General features: G+C 54.6%; 1 protein-coding gene across 7 annotated transcripts in view; it reads left to right on the top strand.

The window, feature by feature from the left end:
- PAX5 (paired box 5) overlaps window positions 1-18,021 on the top strand; it is a 139,737-nt gene that overhangs the window by 98,197 nt on the left and 23,519 nt on the right. For 4 of the 7 annotated variants that reach the window (XM_072859403.1, XM_072859398.1, XM_072859397.1 and 1 more), the window contains one exon: window positions 10,315-10,416. The exons of the other annotated variants lie outside the window; for them this stretch is intronic. In XM_072859403.1, the coding sequence (XP_072715504.1) occupies window positions 10,315-10,416 (102 nt within the window). The remainder of the gene's footprint in view (window positions 1-10,314; window positions 10,417-18,021) is intronic. 7 annotated transcript variants of the gene reach the window in all.

The following is an 18,021-nucleotide window of genomic DNA, read 5'->3' as shown; positions in this document are numbered from 1 at the left end:
TCCCATGATACTTTTCCTGTGCCTCACCGTCCTTGAGCAAATGCTGGGTGTGTCAGTGCTGGCAGCAGGGCCACCCTGGCTGTGGATGGGGTTTTTGAGCGACTGCCTGTTCATCCCCTCCTTTGGGGACAACTGTGCTCCTCAGTAACAGAGGTGTTCACAGGTTTTAAGCATGCAGGAACCGTGCAGCGCCGAGTGCCTGCGTGGACCTTGCAGGCTGTCCCAAGCAGACCACAGCTGGCCCCAGAGAACCATCTCCTGCAGGGTGCTGCTGCGGCTGCAGCGCGATGCCCCACGCTGCCTGTGCCCTGCCGCTCCTCTGCTGTTCTCCAGGCAGGTGTAGGAGGGGAAGGACCCTGCAGAAGGGATTCAATGGATGAGTTGATAAAATGCCTCCAGACCACCATGTGTCCTCCCACAAGGTCTCATCCTTCTTCCGCTCACCTCCGTCTGCCCTCTGTTCCCCTTGGTGCCCTCTTGATAGATGAAGCGCCAGTAGTGCAGGGTTGTCCTCTCTGGAGTCAGTGGTGTTGCGTACCTGGAGTGCGACCCTCTCCAGCTCTCTGCCACGCTTCCCCACGTCCCTGCGCACACGTCACTGGGCACCTGAGACGCGACCACACCATGCCTTGCTGCACCTGGACTGCCGGCATGCATGCTAGCTCTGTGCTAAACTGGACGAAGACAAAGCTTGCAAGGTGTGAAGGTTTCACTTACCAGGAGCCAGGGAGAGGTTAAATTATGCTGATGCTTTTAGTACATGGCTAATCGTTGGCCACGTAAGAATTAGGGTAGGGGTGGGTTCTTGCAGAGACGTTGTGCACCTGCGGTATCTTTTCCTAGTCTGCACACAGATGTCCCCTGCAATACTTCATGTGTGTGTGCGTTAAATGAGGGGTCAAACCAGGGAATTCTAACTTTGCATGTGTTATGGGAGGGGAAAGACACCCAAGTAAGCTTTGAAGATTGAGGTGGATGACAGGGTGCAGCTCAGCTCAAGTCTGCAGACAAAGCCATCACATACTAGCAACCCTAAAAAGTACCTGAAAAGCTGGACTGTTGGGTTGTTCATAGGGTGTAAGAGCTCCATGGCTGCAAGGAAGAAGAGACAGGAGTTTTACGCAGCAGCAGCCAAAAGAGATTGTCCAGAAGAGATGAGGCTGAGGGCAGAGCACGCTGCAGCTCCAGGACTCTTGCTTAGAAATTGCAGAGATAACAGACTGGAGTAGTTGTCTGTACTTATCCACTACATTTTCGCTTTACCAGAAAGCACTGTTCTTCCTTCCTTTTTCTTTTCGCTGCCCTGGCTCTTTTTTTAAAAACATAGTTGTGTCAATGGGAAGAGTAGGAAAGACACCTGCTACGAAGGGCAGCTCTGGACTCCTTGAGACATCTGCCGCTGCCTTGCAGGTGACGAGAAAAACAGACCCACATCCGCAACCCCTGTTTCAGCGCAGTGTGCTTAATCTGAATTTTATGGCTTTGATAGCAGATTACGGTGCCGCTGTCACAAGCCCTTGCAGCCCCAGTCACGGTGGACACTGCACATTTCAATACCTTCTCCACTAATCTTTCCCCCACTGCTCCCATTCCCTGGCTGCTAATTTCACGCAGGCACTTAAACATGATGGATAATTGTGTTCTGCTTATCAATGTTTAATTTAAGGGCTGTTGCATCTGACCTGGATGCCCTCTGCAAGAGCTATGCCTCATTATTGATTTCATGGTCACACCTGTGACATTACCTGCTTTGTAGGAAGTAGACTTTGACATTCCTGTGAGGCTTTGGCAGCCAGAGCTAATTGTCAGAAGAATAATCGAGTCAGCAAAATCATTACAGGTGATCTGTGTGTTACCACTGTTTTATCTGCCTCTAATTAGGTGCAGGAGAGGTAACTCATCGCAGTAAGCATGCCGCACTAGGTTTGATGTCCACAAATAGAGCTAGATGAGCACAGGAGGGAAGTTATTCATTAACAGCAGCGTTTCGATGTGTCGGGGTCCTGTGCCGGTGGCATCTCCTTCACCAGCATAACGGGGTGAGGTGCAATCCTGCAGGCGTCGGTGCGATGCAAAGTCCAAGCCGTGTTCGGGCTGGACCCAGCGCCAGGGCACGTGCGCAGTGGCTCTAGACCCAAGGTGGTAATGGCAGAGGTGCCACACTGCTGCTGCGCTGAGTGTGGAGCAGTGTTTTGTATGTGATAAAACAGATAATTTTTATAGGTCATGCTCGTCTCTGGTTTGGGGTGCTCCTCTGCCCCAGGCCGCTGCCCCGGGCACACCCTGGGTGCAACACGCGTGTCCCCGGGCGACGGGGGAAGCAGGAGCCGGGTGACAGAGCTTGTCAGGTCCTTTTCCTGCTAACGGGGTTGTGTGTTTGGCCAAAACGTTTTCTTTAGGATAATGATTGAAACAACAGGGTTAGCATTATCAAAATCTTCACTGGGCAAAGGAAGAGCTGTTCTTAGCAGGAGCTGGATTTTTCAGAATAAAAGTCAGTTCTGGTAACAAGTTTGACTGAAATAGGCTGGAAATTTGAGTTTGCTTCCAGAGATGAAGTTGCTCCCAAAACACCATCTCCACCGATTAATTGGTTTTGTTTTCTCCGTGTTAAGTGAATGCATCCCTGGCTGCAAGGCACCGCTCCCTCGCTTCTGGGGTAGCTGGTGCCTGACGCAGCGGGGGGGCTGCCAAAGCCCATCGATAGAAGGAGTGATGCGCGCTGGCTCCCGGGGCAGCAGGATGGCCCAGGGGTCCTGGCAGCAGAGCAGCACCAGTGCAGGCCCATCCTCTGCTACCGACGTTTGCGGGCACTTGATGAAGGCGGTACCGTGTGCCAGGGCCAGGAACTGGACCTCAGGGGCAGGCGCTGTCTTTCTCCCATCGTGCTGCGGGATCTCGGAGACTGCGTGAGGTCGTTTCGGAGGGAGCACAGCCAAAAGCCAAGTCCGATCCATCCAACTTGGCTGCCTTTTGGAACAGGTTTGCCCATTCTGCTGGTGCAGTGCTGTTATCGTTACGCAGCATCCCTGCTACAGGCAGCACCGGGATTCCTTGCGTGTGCGGGGCTGGTGGGTGAGGGGCTGCAGATCCGCAGACCGAATGGGACGGTGCTGGAAGCGCCCACCCAGCTCCTCGCACCATGCCACGGGCAGGTCAACAGCGTGCCGGTGTGGCAGCATCTCTTCACCTCCACTTCACTCAGCATAAACCCACATTTTTTAAAGTCATTTTCTGGAAAGACAGAAAGAGTCAGGTGAGGCAGCAGCCTCCGTGGAGCCGGGGCGGCTCTGCTCTGCGCAGGTGAGCAGGTCTCAGGGACCCCTGCCTTGGCCAGGGATGGAGAGGGTGAGATGGGCCCAGAGAGACGCTGGTCTCTGCTGGAGGAGCGCCCTGGTGCTGGGCGTGCCGTGGGGTGCGTGCCGCCTTGGGTGGCTGTTTCAGGCGGGCTAACGCCTGCGGTGACACCTGCAATGGCAGCGAGCACACGTGGGGGTTCACCGGCACTGCCAGGCTGGCTTTCCCAGCACTGGCGACCTGTTGGTGCTGCACCTCTGCCTCTGGAGAGGTGGGATTACCCCATTAACCCCACGCACAGCCTAACCGTTGCCCACACTCCTGAGCTGATGGCAATTTCACGTCTGCTGTAAGCATGGAGCGGCAGGTGAAGGCTCCCGTGCACGGCAAGCGCCGTTCCCTCGGTGCAGCCCACTGCGCGTCCGAGAGAGGAAAATCACTGGCCCTGCTATTGCGGGGGACGGTTCTAAGGCAGCTTCGTAAGCCCCCTCCCCACCACCTGAACCCCCTGCATTTTCTAATGCATCCTTTGCAGTAATTAATTACCTCTCCAGTGGGTTCATTTCTTTCATACTGTTACTGGCAATCATTTAGATAAAGGGAAAAAAAACGTGTTGGTGCCCGGTGGTATTGAAAGTGAAGGGTTTTCACACTGTCAGGGTAATGAATTCTGCAAGGGTTTGAAGCACCTGAGCTTGGGGAAGTCCTCGTGTCATGTGTCTGGGAGTGACAACCCCCAGTGGTTAATTACTGCCATGGATGAGAGCTGAGCTGATAGCAAAATGAGATAATTTCATTAGTAGTTAAATTTGAAGTTAATTGGATTCACGTTTACACACAGCAGTATACAAAGACACACTTGGAAATGCTCTTTGCCGCCTTTTGATTTTTTTTTTCCAAAAGGTAGGTGAACTGAAGAATGCTTCTGAACTGCTCCCTCATTTTTTCACCATGGTTTGGAGAGAGGAGAATTTTTGCTGCCGCACGCTGCTCTCTCCGCCAGCCGGCCTCGGGCAGCTTGTGCCGGAGCGGGGCCATTCACTGACGCCCGAGTGCTGCTTGCCATGTCTGCTGAGAGGGGTGTTGCTGAACTCACCTGCAGCTGGCTGCAAAATAATTTCTTTTATGGAAGAAAAATACTTATTTGCACTTTTTTTGAGAAATGGTAATTTGCTTCCAGTGCGAGCATGCTGCCAGCTCCTGGTGAATGGAGGGACGGACATTTATTGTGTATCCTCTGTGTGCAGAGCCAAGCACTTTGACACGTGGCTTTGCCCTCCGGTCCCGCAGTGCCAATTGATATTGTTCTATTTGGCATCATCATATTCTGGTTTTTGGAGTAATGCGGGATGAATTCTGGCAGGGATATGCCCAAGACTGAAAATGATGTGGAACTTTTCATCCCTGTAGCGAGCTTGCGATGGTCGTGTGTGTGCAGGAGCGTCTGTAACAGAGGCGTCTGCTCCGCTGCCCCTGACACCAGCCGGGGTCCTGGTGCTCCTCACCCCGGGGGTGCCTTTGCTGTGCAGCTACGTGGCCCCCAGCCCCAGCCCCTCTCGGACAGGTCTAGCTGGCATGGAGGTAGGTGTTTTCAGATGGACGTACTCCCCCAGCCCAGGGCCTGTTTGCAGGCAGCCGCACCACGCTCGTGCGCTTCGCTGTGCCGTGGGCGTGGGAGCTCTGCCGTGCTGGTCCTGCACTGGGAAGCCCCAGAGGAGCGCGTGAGCCCAGCAGCACGGGCAGCTCCACAGGAGCGGCGGTGGCTGCACACAGGCTTGATGGGGCTTTGCAGAGAGCTGGGACTGCAGGCTGACTGCTTTTCTTGGAGCAGGAGATCTGGGTGTCACAAACCTTGCGGTATTTCAGCGCCCGCAGAGGAACTGTACTGCAGGCAAAGTGCTTCTGCTGCTCGGACCCCCGGGGCAGCCCTGGCCCCGTGGCAGGGCTGGTTGTGAGCTCCCGCGGGGAAGCGTGGTGCCCATGCCCGCGCCCACGCCTGTGTCTGTGCCGTCCCCGCCGGCGCGGCCCCACGCCGTCACAAGGCAACGCTACAACCACACGCTGCTGCCTGCCCGCCCGAGGGGCTGCTCGGCCAGTCTGTCCTTCTTGTAGCACACCTGGGGGGGAAATGTGTTTGAGACATCGCGTTGCTCAGCATGCTGCAGCACTTTTAATCCATCAGACTCACAGCAGCTCACCGAAGAAGTGCCAAACTTTTTTCTCCGTTGGAGGGATGGCAAGGCTGGGAGCTTGAGAGGGAAAGCGTCTTGTCTGTAGCAGTACTTAAAGCTGAAAATTAACGTCACTCCATCTCCAGGATGGAGGCTTCTCCAGTCGTCGTGACCCCAGGTCTCTTCCACTCTGCATCTTTGCTTTTCGAAGAGAGGTTATTTGCCTGTATCTATGTGATGCTGTGGCAAGGGTTGTGGAGCACAGGTAATCCCATACTCACATTTTTTATCCGAACACCAGTTCTGGTGTTATTACTGTTTTTATCCTATCTCCATCAACCTACTTCAAACCAGTCTCTGGCTTAGTTGCAGTCATGGTGGATGGTGGCACTTTGCTCTCTGACTCGTAGAAGTGGAATGCTGCAAGAAGGTGGGGTACCGTGTGGCAGCAGCGGCATGCCGCGCTTGTGCGGTGGCAGCCCAGCTCCTCAGCATCACACCTGGCTGCTGGATGCTCTCCTGAGTCTCCAGAATATGCTTACTCCGGCTGAAGGCTCCAAATCCTCACCTGCTGGCCTTGGCAGCCTGGGGTATCCCGGGTGCTGCTGAAGGTGAGTGAAGGAGTGAAGGAACTTCACTCCTCTGGTGCGGTGGGAAGCATCTATGGCAAGGTCAGCTATGGAGGAGAGTAGAGCTTTATCGGGACCCGACCGTGACAGAGGAAAGGATGTGCTTCCTATCCTGAGAAGGACATTGCCAGTCTCACCACATCCCACTTGAAGAACATGTACCTGTTCTGCCTTCAGTAACACAAGCACGGTGTATCATCACGCGCGTTTTGAACGCGAACCCCCTCGCACAGGTCTCCCCTAAGACATTTCTCCTTGGAGTGCTGGATGAGCAATGGGTCCAAGCTGCCTTGCTGGTGGACGCCTTGGGGATGCTCTCCAGCGACGCGGAGAAGGTCAGCAGGGTGGCCTGGAGGAGGCGGCGGGGCGGAGGAGAAGGCAGGGTCTCCTCCTCTGGAGGCCTTCCTCCAGACCCTGCCTTCTCCTTCGCCCAGCCGCCTCCTCCAGGCTGAAGGGGCACAAGAGCTGCCACGTGCTCCCTCTGTCACAGATGGCTGCAGGCCAGCAGATCCGCTGCAGGTCCCAGTGCTGCCGGGGCTACCGGTCTCTCCATGGGAAGGCCGCTCCAGGCAGGACTTGGCAAGGTGTTTGGGTACCTGCAGCTTTAGGCTGTGGCCTCATAGTGTTGGCAGAAGTTCTTCTTGGAAAGTCCTGCTAGGCTCTGCTCTGGTCTTGCTTCTCCGTAGGCTGGAGCTGGCAGCTGAGCTGCTCTGTCCTGCACGGTGCCAACACAGCGAGGCAGGGAGGGGGGCAGCCGCCCGTGCCCCATCTCCAACCTTAGGCATCTAAAATACCTTTAAAAAAGCCCAGACCAAAGATACTTAGGAATAAGTGTGTCTTGAAGGGCACTGGTCTCTGTGTCTCTGCGGCCCACTGCTAAAATGCAGATGTTCATTTCCTCTCGGCTGCTTTGCTCACGTAGGGTAGGAACACCCTGGGGTGGAAGCTGCTTCTTATCCTCGCTTTGTGCCAGGGTTATTAATGTTTCTCTGAAATAAATTATTACAGTGCAATTGGAACTTGCCAATATTGGAGGAAAATCTCACGGCGAACAGGGATGCTCCACCCCTTTTTTGGGGGGAGCACGTCAGATGCCATTGCGAGGACGAGGGGGGGTTGCAGCACTTGCAGCTGTTCCCTTGGGCTTTGCCAGCCCCCTCGGCCACCTCCCAGCCCCCTTTGCCAGCCCCCTCGGCCACCTCCCCGCCCCTGCCTGTGGCCTGGCTGCAGTGACCCTGCTATAAACATTTCTCAGCAGATGCCAGGACTTTAATTGGGAAGTGGGAAGTGATGGAAACCAGACCGGACCTGTAGGACAGACCGTGAGTGATGCTGCCTTGATTTATGGAGGAGCTGAGATGCTACTTTTCTTGGTGGCTCCAGCGGTGCCTACTTTGCTGAGTGCCCTGACAATTATCCTAACCACGCCGGGTGCGACAGTGGCTCTGGAGAAAGTGAAAAATTTTGTGATATTTCAATATATTGAAAAAAATTGCAGGGCAATGTTGTTTTTTTTCTAATAACTATTGGAAAGTGAGGACAGGGGAGTGGTCAGTGTGGGGCAGGACAGGAGGGGACGCTCCCCCGTTGGCCCACGGGCCTGGGCACCGTTGGGAGACAAGGTGTCGGGCCGTTCTGCGGTGACACTACACCGCCGAGGAAGGGAAAAGCGGTGGTGGTCCTTCTTGGGTCACTGAAGGGCTCCTGGGTGGTGGTACCGGCGCGGAGGTCGGGCTGTTCGATGCTTTTCTGCGTTAGGGACAGCCCTTAGTCAAGGGCCGGTCAAGTCACTCCCTGCCAGCACTGGGAGTGAACTTTGCTTCTGTGTCCAAATTTAAGTAGATCACAGATACTTCTGCCTTCCCCAGGCTGTAGAGATGACATAACCAGAGTTTAATTTTGTGTGGGAGAGAAGGAAGCAGGGCAGTGATGAGGGGAGAACATTTTAATCTAAAAGAGCCGTTTTCTGCCTGCATCGAATAATTAGAATTCACGATGCCCTTCCGTAAGGGATCTGGCTTCCCCCTAGAACTGGAGAGCAAATTAATCAATTGTTTTGAACCTTAAATTCTTTCAGGATGTGGATGCACCATAAATATTCTGTAGGAAGGGCCTGGGAGGAACGGCGCGCATCCCGATTTGTGGATGCAGAGCGCCGAGGAAAGTGGGGCATGTGCTGAGAGATCATTGCAGCAATGCCTGCGTGCCAGGCGCTGCCGGAGCATTTCGGCACGGACCCCTTCGTCTGACGGGGGCGGTGGGGGAAGTGGGCTTCGTGGCCATGACCCGGGGGTGGTGAGCAGCAATTTGCAGTAACTCATGTTCCCGTCTCTCGTCTCATCAGATGAGGTCTCATTTGTTTGATGATAACGAAAAAAGAAAGATCTTAAAATTTTATTTTTAGATCAGTTCAAAATGAAATCGTGACTCAAAATCTCTGCCAAACAAAAAAGTTGAAAAATGGTTTTGGCTCATGGGAAAACATTCAGTTTCAATTTCTCCAAGCTCTAGAGACTTGAGTAAAACACCATCATAAAATCAAATGCCTACAGAAAACAATTTGAACACGAGGATCTTTGGATTTCTTCGTGTCAGCGGTGCTAAAATCAACGAAGTCTCGTAACTCTTCTTGTTGATCTGACATGCCATGTTTTGATGAAGGAGCCTGCGCTCACAGTGTTTTTTGCTGGCTGATGGGCTGGTTTGGGCCAACAGCATCTTGGAGCCGGCTGGAGCCCGAGCGGTCCCCGCCACGCCGAGGTTAGAGGGGCAGGGGCACGTCCTTTGGCAAGGGCCAGGGGCTCCCTGCGGCCCAGGGTCCCTTTCTCTTGCCTGAAGCGCACACTCAGCTTTCCCGAGCTCGGTGCCTGCGCTGTGCCGCTGCCTCTGAGCCTGCGGTTCGGCCAGAGGACCCAGTCCCTGCCGTGAGGGTCCCCTCGCTCCTGCCAGCCCTGGAGGAGCCGCTGGGCAGGAGAGCGGGGGCACCGGCAGCGCCGTCCCTTGCCAGGGTGCTGGATCGGGCAGAGTCCCGCAGCAGAGGCCTGAGCCGTGCATGATGCTCAGCAGGACGGGATAGCAGCGCCTGCGTCCAGCTGCAGACCCGGCCGTCGTGTCCCAAGGCAGATGCCGCCATGCGCCTGAGCGCTCTTTGAAGGCAACTTATCCCTGGAGAAGTGATCTGCCCAAGGATGCTGCGGGAGTCCAGGAGAGGACCGTGGGCGGGCTGCAGGGTTCCCTCTGCGGTGAGGGATGGATCCTTCCTGGTGGGATCACAGGAGCATCCCTTTCTCCTGGCAGGCCACCCGTGGCCACAGCAGGTAGCGATTTCCCCGAATTCTGCTGCAGCAGTGTCAGCCTGCAGGGACAGCAGCTCTCCAGGATCTGCATACGGGAGGCAGGGTCCAGGCAGGGTCCGGACGTCGCTTCCGCAGCACCGCGAGCTGCGCTGTCTGCACCTCTTCTCTTCACTCCGCGGGCAGCGATGTGTCCCGGGCGGCACTGGGAGCTGCGCCTGGGGAGCGGGCGTGAAGAGAGGGGACCCCAGCCCCCTGGTCCAGGGACGGAGGGAGACAGGGGACCCCCCACTGCCTGCTTTCGGTGGGGTTGTTTCCATGGGAGACCTGTGGATACTTGAATAAAAAGCCCAAGTAAAGAGACCACATCAGGCTGTGTCTGTGAATCTGACTCTTCTTCTGGCACCACAGCAAACTGTATTTTAAACTGTCTTCACGTCTCAATGTCTTGTGTTTGTTCTTTTCTTTAACTGGCTTTAATAAGAGATAAAAACAGTGATGTCCTGCATTGTATTTAGATCTCTGCAAACTGTCAGCCCGTGCACTGTGACTTTCTTGAGAGTTTTCTGGGAAAGTGTCATTAAGATCAGTGTTACTTCACATTTCGCTGTTTCTGACTTTACAAATCTGAGCTTTGGAGGAACTTGGGAATAGGGGCGAGCGGCCAGAGTTCAAGCGGGCGCATTCCTCTCCCTGCAGAGCTCTGCTCTTCCCCTTCCTGTCTCTCACTTTGTGGAGCTTTGTGGCAGCTTATAGAGAAAGCAAAACTGTGCCTCCCCTCCCTGCCAGGCTGGAAATCCCACGCTGGTCCTTGCAGAGCAGCGATGACAAATGCATGGCTGTGTTCCGGGCGCTCAGGGAGATGTAAAACCGTGTCCGCTCGTCGCGATGCTCACGTGGTGATTTGTTGGTTTGATTCCTCAGGTCGCGAGCTGGCAAGCACAACCCTCCCAGGATACCCTCCGCACGTCCCCCCTGCCGGACAGGGCAGCTACTCCGCTCCGGCGCTGACAGGAATGGTGCCTGGTGAGTGAGTCTTCAAAACGGGGGCAGGGAGAAAAAATGAAAGGAAAGGAAGACGACAGCATTTCAGGAGGAAAGCGTGGCACTCTGTGGATGCTCTGTGCCGAGGCGAGCACGAGGCAGAGGCCACAGCGCTGAAGGGGAAGGGGAGGTGTGGAGTGGTCCCGACTGAAGGAGGACCTGGCTCCGCAGCGCCGGAGGTGATCCAGGCTGTAGATGCCAAAGCAAATCGTTTGCACGGGGATGCTGAAAGACCCCCAGCCTCCCTTCTGTGGAGCCTGGGGATTGCTCCATTGGACTGTGCCAGGCTCTTCCTGTTTGACACGGGCTTTGCTCCAACCTGCCTGTTTTCTCCGAACACGCTGCGTCCCTCTGCGCCGTGTCCCAGTGCTGCGGTCGCTGGCCCGTGGAGGGTGGACATGTCCTGACCTCAGCATTTCTCTGTGCAAAACCGTGCCCATCCAGTGGACCCCTGAGGGACACCGAGTTGTCCTCAGGACACTGTATTTCTGTAATTTCCTTCCCCTTTTGGAGCCTTGCAGCTAGAAATGCCGGGTGGCACGAGCCGGCCGGTGGCCAGCACTTACCTGTGCGGCCAGTTGGAGCGGAGGGTGTGCAGGCGCCTGGGGCAGGCAGAGCAGGGTCTGCAGGCACATAACGTCACCGGTGCAACCCTCCGTCGCTGTCGGCTGCGGATCTGCGCGTGACCTGCGGTGGGATGGTGCTGGCAGCGAGCAGTGGGTGTGCAGGGTGGGAGCACCGAGCTGGGCTCGATCCTGCCTGGGCGCTGGAGGTCGGATACTGCTGGGAATCAGTGAACTTATTTCAGCTTGAAAGAACCGCCAGGATTTGTCCCCAAGCTCTGCTGCCTTTGGTCTGCATGTGACAGACACTGCTGGCTACGAGGGAAAGCGGTATTCTGAGGCCCCAATACATATGTTAAAAGTCATGAATCTGGCCCCTAAGTATCATATGATTTGAAAAGTGGTGATAACTTGGAGATTCTCTTTCTTTCCCCTATTGCTTTCCAAGCCTATAAGGTCATTTGAGCCAGCTGTTTGAAGTCAGCAAGGTCAGAGAGTTACTGAGGAAAAACCCCCAAAGTGGAATTTCATGTGTAATCACATGACTCTGGGAGGTGGTGATTTAGGAAAAAATACTTATAATAGGAAAGTGGGAGTTGGTGACAGTGATTCGATGTCCAGGCTCTTTCAGGGTTAGTCTTTGTTACCAGCTTTGATTATGTTCTGCAAATTGGGTTCTACCAGATTGCTAAGGAGTTAAAACAAAAATCAGCCATTTTACGTGTGTATTAGGGTTAGAAACTAGCTATGGAAGTTAGATCATAGGTTGCGTAGAAAGCAATTTTTACCCATAAAATGTAATCTCTGAAGGAGCTGCTGCGAGGGTACCAGATGCAGTTTGTGAGGAGCGAGGATAAGAAGTGAACACCTGAAAGCAAGTCTTGTTTGAAAAGAGCGTGAGGTTGGGCGCTTGTTTCACGCCGTTTCTCATGGACACACACACATATAGACACCGTTACCGGTACGTTTCCTCCGTCCTCAGCCAGGCCCGCCTGACTGCGATGGCACAGCCGGCTGCTCACATCAGGTGAAGATTTGAGCTTGCCTCAACTCTTCAGCTCGACCGCAAGCTGTAACCACGCCTTAAAGCCTGGGGAGCAGCAGGCTCAGTTGGCCGCCTCCGTGTCTGGGGGGCAGACGTCCTGCCCCGCCGGTCCCCTCCTCTCCTGCCTGTTCCTCCGGGCTGGCTCTGCACCGATGTGCTGAGCCCCTGCCCACCCCAGGGGCATCCTCCTGCTGAGGGCGAACACCTGAAAGCCCAGGTGCACTGGATGCATCTTCCTGGTAAAGACAGCAACTTAGAGGCTTTTAGAAACCTTGTAGGAATCTACCACCTTCTTTCAGAGCACCGTTCTCTGAAAATCTGACCGTGAGCCCCAGTTCCTTCCCCAGCTAAAGGGAGTACTAGCTCCTCTTTCTTGTTTGGGGTGCCAGGGAATCAATACATCAGGAGTTACTGGCTGTTCAGGAGCAGCTGCCAGGGTGGGATGGCAAAACTGCGGGACGTGGGGCTTGGCGGTGCTCAGCCAGAGGAGATGCAGTGAGGGTTCAGTGATGTAGAGTCGTCTGAGCTGATTTTCCCGGGTAATAGATTTTATTTTTAACTACACATAGACTTGTGTGACCTATTATATTGAATAACTGCACTGTTCCTCTCACTGGTTCCTTTAATAACAACCTTCTGCTCCAGCTAGTGTGAAGGTCAGCTGCAATTCCTGTAGGTTCTCCTTCTCATTTAAGTGAGAATTTGCTAACTAGCATCCCAAATACCTTCTCAATCCTTCTTTGACTCCTGTCCTTTGCAGGACCAGTTTCAGAGCCTTGCTGGGGAAAGCACCACAGTCCCGGAGGGGCTGACCCAGGACCAGGTGACAGATCCGGTCTGGTGCCGTTGGCACATCCCCGCTTGTTCTGAAACGGCCAAATCGCCGTGCCTGAGCAAGGGCGCGTGTTTGTTGTACCAGGTCTCAGGGATTCATTTCACGACCTGCCGCTGCCTCGTTGTAGTTTTCAGAGCCTCTGCTAGAAATGTGCTTCCTTGATAAGATTTTTAATCGTTACCCATTAATTTCTGCTCGTAATTAACTAATTGTGTGAGTTAAGTGCTTAGAGACGCGGGAGAAATGTATACATGATAAGACATAGGCGGTGTTTTGTTGCATGCTTGTTGCTGCTGCTACCATCGCTTGTGCTGCTGTGAATAAACCCGTCCCTCGCCGCGCTGCTGGTGTTCGTCCCGCAGCTGCTGGGGGTCTGTAGCATGCCGGCGGGGCAGGGGAGACCACCCAGCTCCCTGGCATTTCCAAGCTGGAAACTAGGAATGGGAGCTTTGTGCGTTCAGCTGCTTGCTCTGTGCTTATCTCTCCTCCAGCTCCCCTGCTGTTCATCTGAACAGGGGAGGCTTCTTCTGAACAGGTCCTTGCTCTGCCACAAGCAAGGACGCACACAGGGACCACCGCCATGCCTGGCACAGATACCTGGTCCATGCTCTCAGGTCTCCTCCCTTCCTTCCCTGCAAAAACAGGGACTTGGGAATCGATAGGGAATTTCCTTTTTTACATGTCTCATGAACACCTGCTGTGGCCGAGAGGACAAATTCATCAGATACTTTTCCCCAAAGGAACCAAACAAGCAAACGTGTGGCTTTGATTTCAGTCCAGAGCTTTACGAAGTGAGATCTGGCATCACTTGAGGCTCCTGTAAATACGTTCCCTCTGCAGGTCACGGGCCCTGCACACTTCTCCTGCCTTTTGGTGGCTGTCACCCCGTAGATGTGGCCGGAGAGGAGCTCTCCAGAGGCACTGTGGAGCAGACCACAGTGCTCTGACGGCACAGGGCACAAGTGAAATGCTGCAGGGTGGACGGATGGGCACAGAGATGGGAAAACAACTGGTCGGGTGGTCAAGCTCGGAGGTGGCGGTTCATGCCATGCTCCAGCTGGATGCTGGTAGCACGCGTGGCACTGCAGGGTACGGCCAGGGGTCTGTCCTGGTTATCATCTTCACCCACAAACAGGAGCAAGCAGACCTCATCAGGTTTTCAGATGATGCCAAAGTGAGGGGTGCCGTCAGCATGCTGCAGAGTAGGACTGTCACTGGGGGGAGAGTATGCAATCCAACAAGGGCAAAGATAGCACTTTTTTTGCAAAGGAGCACTTTGCAACAAAACGGGCTGAGGTCTGGCTGGCGGTTGGAGGGGCTCCAGGGATGCGGGCAGACGGGGAGCGGAGCATTGGCCTGCAGCGTGTGCTGGCAGCGAGGACGACCAGCAGCGTCCTGGCCAGGAGCTGGAGGGAAGGGATTGTCCCCGTCACTCGGCACTCATGGACTCGCAATGGGAATAGCGCAGTTCTGGGCCCCCCAACACAGAGAAACAATGGGCATAAGCTGAAACAAGCAAGATGCAAACTGGGTATGAGGAAAAGCTTCAAACTTTTCCCCCACGAGGAGGGTCCAGCGGTGGAAGAGGTCACTGAGAGAGGCTGTGCAGTCTCCATCCTTGAGGGTTTTCAAGGCCAGGCTGGATGAAGCCCTGAGCATCCTGGACTGGCCTCATTGCAGATCCTGCTGTGAGCAGGGTCTAGAGACGTCCCGAAGTCCCTTCCATCCTGAAGTGCCCCATCATCCTATGACTCAGTATTTTGATTATGGCACAGCTGGAAATGTGCTGCAGAATCAGGAATTCATACACTTCTGCCTGATACTGTGAGCAGAGATGGAGTCAATAAGCTGTTAACAGGAGAACAGATCCCTCTCTGGAAAGCAGCGATGCCTGCAGTCCATGCACAGATGGGCAGCTCTGCTCTAGACCCCAACCGCTCTTTAACGACAGAGCCATGAATCCCCCCTCGGAGGCCAGAAGGAGCCGGATGGGCAGCTTCCCTGTCACAGGGCAGTGCCTAATGTCTACACAGGGACCCAGAGAAATTGCCCTCCGTGTTCCTCCTCCCACCTGTATCATGGTCTCACCCCGCTGCAGCCCTGCCGGCGCCTGCTCCCGGCCCCCGGCTCAGCATCCCCTGCCCGCCCGTGCCCCGTACCCAGCTGCCCGACTCGCCTCCCCCACCGGGACACGGGGGCTGAAAGGGGCAAGGTGGGCGGACCCGGCATGACTCGCTGACTGTTGGTGAATACTCCTGGATGTGTTGGGAGCGGGCGGGAGATCGACAGCATCGTGTGGCATCCGTCGTGGGAAGCCACGGGGTCCTGGGAACGGCCCCTGCCTGCCTGCCATCCTCCCCTGCCCGCAGCTGGGGCCCGGGACACGGCAGCTCCTGGAGCAGCTTGCCCAAAGTGGGCACTTCTCTTTAATCCTCATCGTCTAGTGGCTTATGCCTTGAAGCAAGAGAGTTTATATCCCTTATAAATGTTTATTTTGTCTAGTGTAGCTCTCTGTATATTGTCATTATCTATTTAGAGGTTTAATCCGGTATTGATTCCTACTAGATTCGTGGTCTCAGTGCCACCCCTGGGCACACGATCCCACAGGTTAATGAGATGCTATATGCAGAAATTATCTCCTGGTTTCCATTTGGTATTATTGTTGTTATTTGTTCACACTGTGATTGTGCCCCTACTATGCTGTCGCTTTAGAAACGCAGAACAGGGTTTTCCCAGCAGCCTTCCCTTTGTCTCCTGGGAAGACCAGGCAGAAGCAAACTGCATCTTCTCCATCCCGCTCAGTGCTTGCAGCCTGGAGCCTAGTGCCACCGGCTTTGCCTACTCCTTTACGAAGAGGCAGTCCCAGGGCTGCTTGGCTCTTCTGATGGAGGTGGTGCGGTCTTCTGCTTGCAACTTCTGCTCTCCTTTCTCCCTTTGCTACCTCGCATTTGCAGATTTGGCTTTAGGAGCGTAACAGCAGCTAGTTGGGGGCACATCACTGGGAAATGCAATATTTGCAGGGATTTTACTCCATGACCTATGTGGGTGACCCAGAGCCTTTTTTGACGTGAAGTGTTCGAAAGGGAGCGCAGCTGCTAGAGCGACGGTCTGCTGGTCGCAGATAGCACACTGTTAGCATATTCCCCTCGCCTTTGGGAGGCTGGACCTTCTCTCCAGCACCGCTCCTCCTCCCGTGCGGGCTCTGGTGCACTGCTGGTTGGGGCTGGCGTGGTGACGGGGACTGGTGCTGCTTGCCTGCGGTCTTTCCTTGGTCCTCTGTTGCTCCGCACACCACCAGCCTGTTTCCAGCGCCGGGTCAGGTCTCTCTCCACGGGTCACTACTTGTGTCTGTGGGACCGCTCCCGAGACATGTCTGAATGTCTGTGTCCTCCCCTGTGTGGGGAAGACGGTGGCCATTGGCAAGGGGACAGAAAGGGAGACACGAGGAGCAGTGCCGGAGCTGCAGCTTGCATGCCTGCTCTGAGGACCACCATCCCAGGAGCCATGTCCCGTTTCGGTCCTCGCCAGGGCCAGGGCAGGGGGACTCACGGTGGTTCCCACAGCTGGGACAGCGAGGGCCGGGCAGGGGCTGGTGCCGGGCATGCCCATGTCCAGCTTCAGCATCTGCTTGCCCTCGCCATGGGGCTCATGGTGCCACAGCTGAGCTGGAAAAAGGTCATGCTCAAGTTGCCATGATCACTCACTCAAGTACTTGCTCCAGTTCTTGTGTTAGAAGTGCTGGGACAGCAGCCCCTGCTGCCCCCGGTTTCTGTTCCCCCCTTCCCTCTCCCCATCTCCGGGGATGGAACCCCCCCCGCCACCCGCTCTCCCCTCCCCGGGGCTGTCATTCACCCCGTCCCCTCCTCTCCTGGTGGGCCCTGCGCACCGGGTGACAGGAAAGGGTAGACTGTCCGGAATAGTGATGCTGAAAATATAGTCATTAATGGGACTCTCGAAACCCAGATGTCCTTTCTGAACACCGGTAATTTGTTTTTAATGAAAAACCATGCAGTGACCCTGAACAAATGAATTTCCTTTATATGAAGTCTATGTGCAATTACCCGACTAAAGGGACCTGAAAACAGTGACATTCAAAACTGGGCTTTGAAAAGAAAAGCATAAAAAATAGCAACGGTGTCATTAGCAATCTTTTATCTAGGAGAAGATGCTAGTTCTAACGTGCAGAGCAGAAGGAGATGGCGTTGGGAAACAAAACACGTGGTTTTCAAGCGCGTTTTTTCCTTGTGGCTAGCAGATATTAATGCGGAGGAGAAGTGAGATTGTGTGACCTCTCCCTCTTGGGGCTGTTTCTCCCACCTGAGCCTGCCAAGGACAGCACCCTCCCTCCACCCGCCTGAACCCAGCCTGCAGCGAGGGGTGCAGGGGAGCAGGAACGTGAGCCTTGTGTCGCGCCGGGGGCCGGCAGGCAGCAGTTAGGAGCTCCAGAATAAAGCCTGTAGGGCTTTGTTCAGAATAAAGCCTGACCAAACTGGGGTTTGGTCCCCCCTGGCACGCTGAAGACTTTATTCATCATTATTTTCATGAGTTTATGCTATTTGTTCTGGCTCTGCCTTTGCCAAAGTTTTGCAATAGCATTTTGTAATCTCCTGACATGCAGCAGTGAATATTTGAAAGCGAGGTAGCTGGGAGGTAAAACACTTAAAAACAGGGGCAGAGAAGCGAATTACAGCATGTGGGATGACAGAGGGCATCAGTGGCAGAGCCTGAACCGGGTCCGCCTCTGATTTACAGCATAAAGCTGGAACTGCTTGGTTACTTGGACAGTGACGCTGTTGTGGCCAGTAAAAGTGAAAGGAGAATCTTTATCCTAGAAAGACCTAAAGCAAATGAGGAATAAACCTTAACATTTTTTTGGTGAAGTGGAAAGTTTGCAAGTTACCTCTCTGGAGCCTGCAGGAGACTCTTAAGTCCGTTTGCCATCTGCTCCACCTGCTTCACGCTGCTGTTACGGCGGGGATGTGTATCTCTGCTTGGATTATGGGCATTTACTTTTTTTGTGCCGGTATCACCACTTTTTGCAGCTCATGTAGCTCAAACCCAGCCATCACCCAGAGCACCCCAAAAACACCTTCACCCCCCAGCAGATGTGCACAGAAGCACCCACAGCTTCCACCACCAGAGCC

Source organism: Ciconia boyciana, chromosome 4 (genome assembly GCF_034638445.1).
Source record: "Ciconia boyciana chromosome 4, ASM3463844v1, whole genome shotgun sequence".
In the NCBI taxonomy this organism is placed as follows: domain Eukaryota; kingdom Metazoa; phylum Chordata; class Aves; order Ciconiiformes; family Ciconiidae; genus Ciconia; species Ciconia boyciana.
Note: the sequence above shows the minus strand (reverse complement) of the source record. Positions and strands in the feature narration are given on the sequence as shown.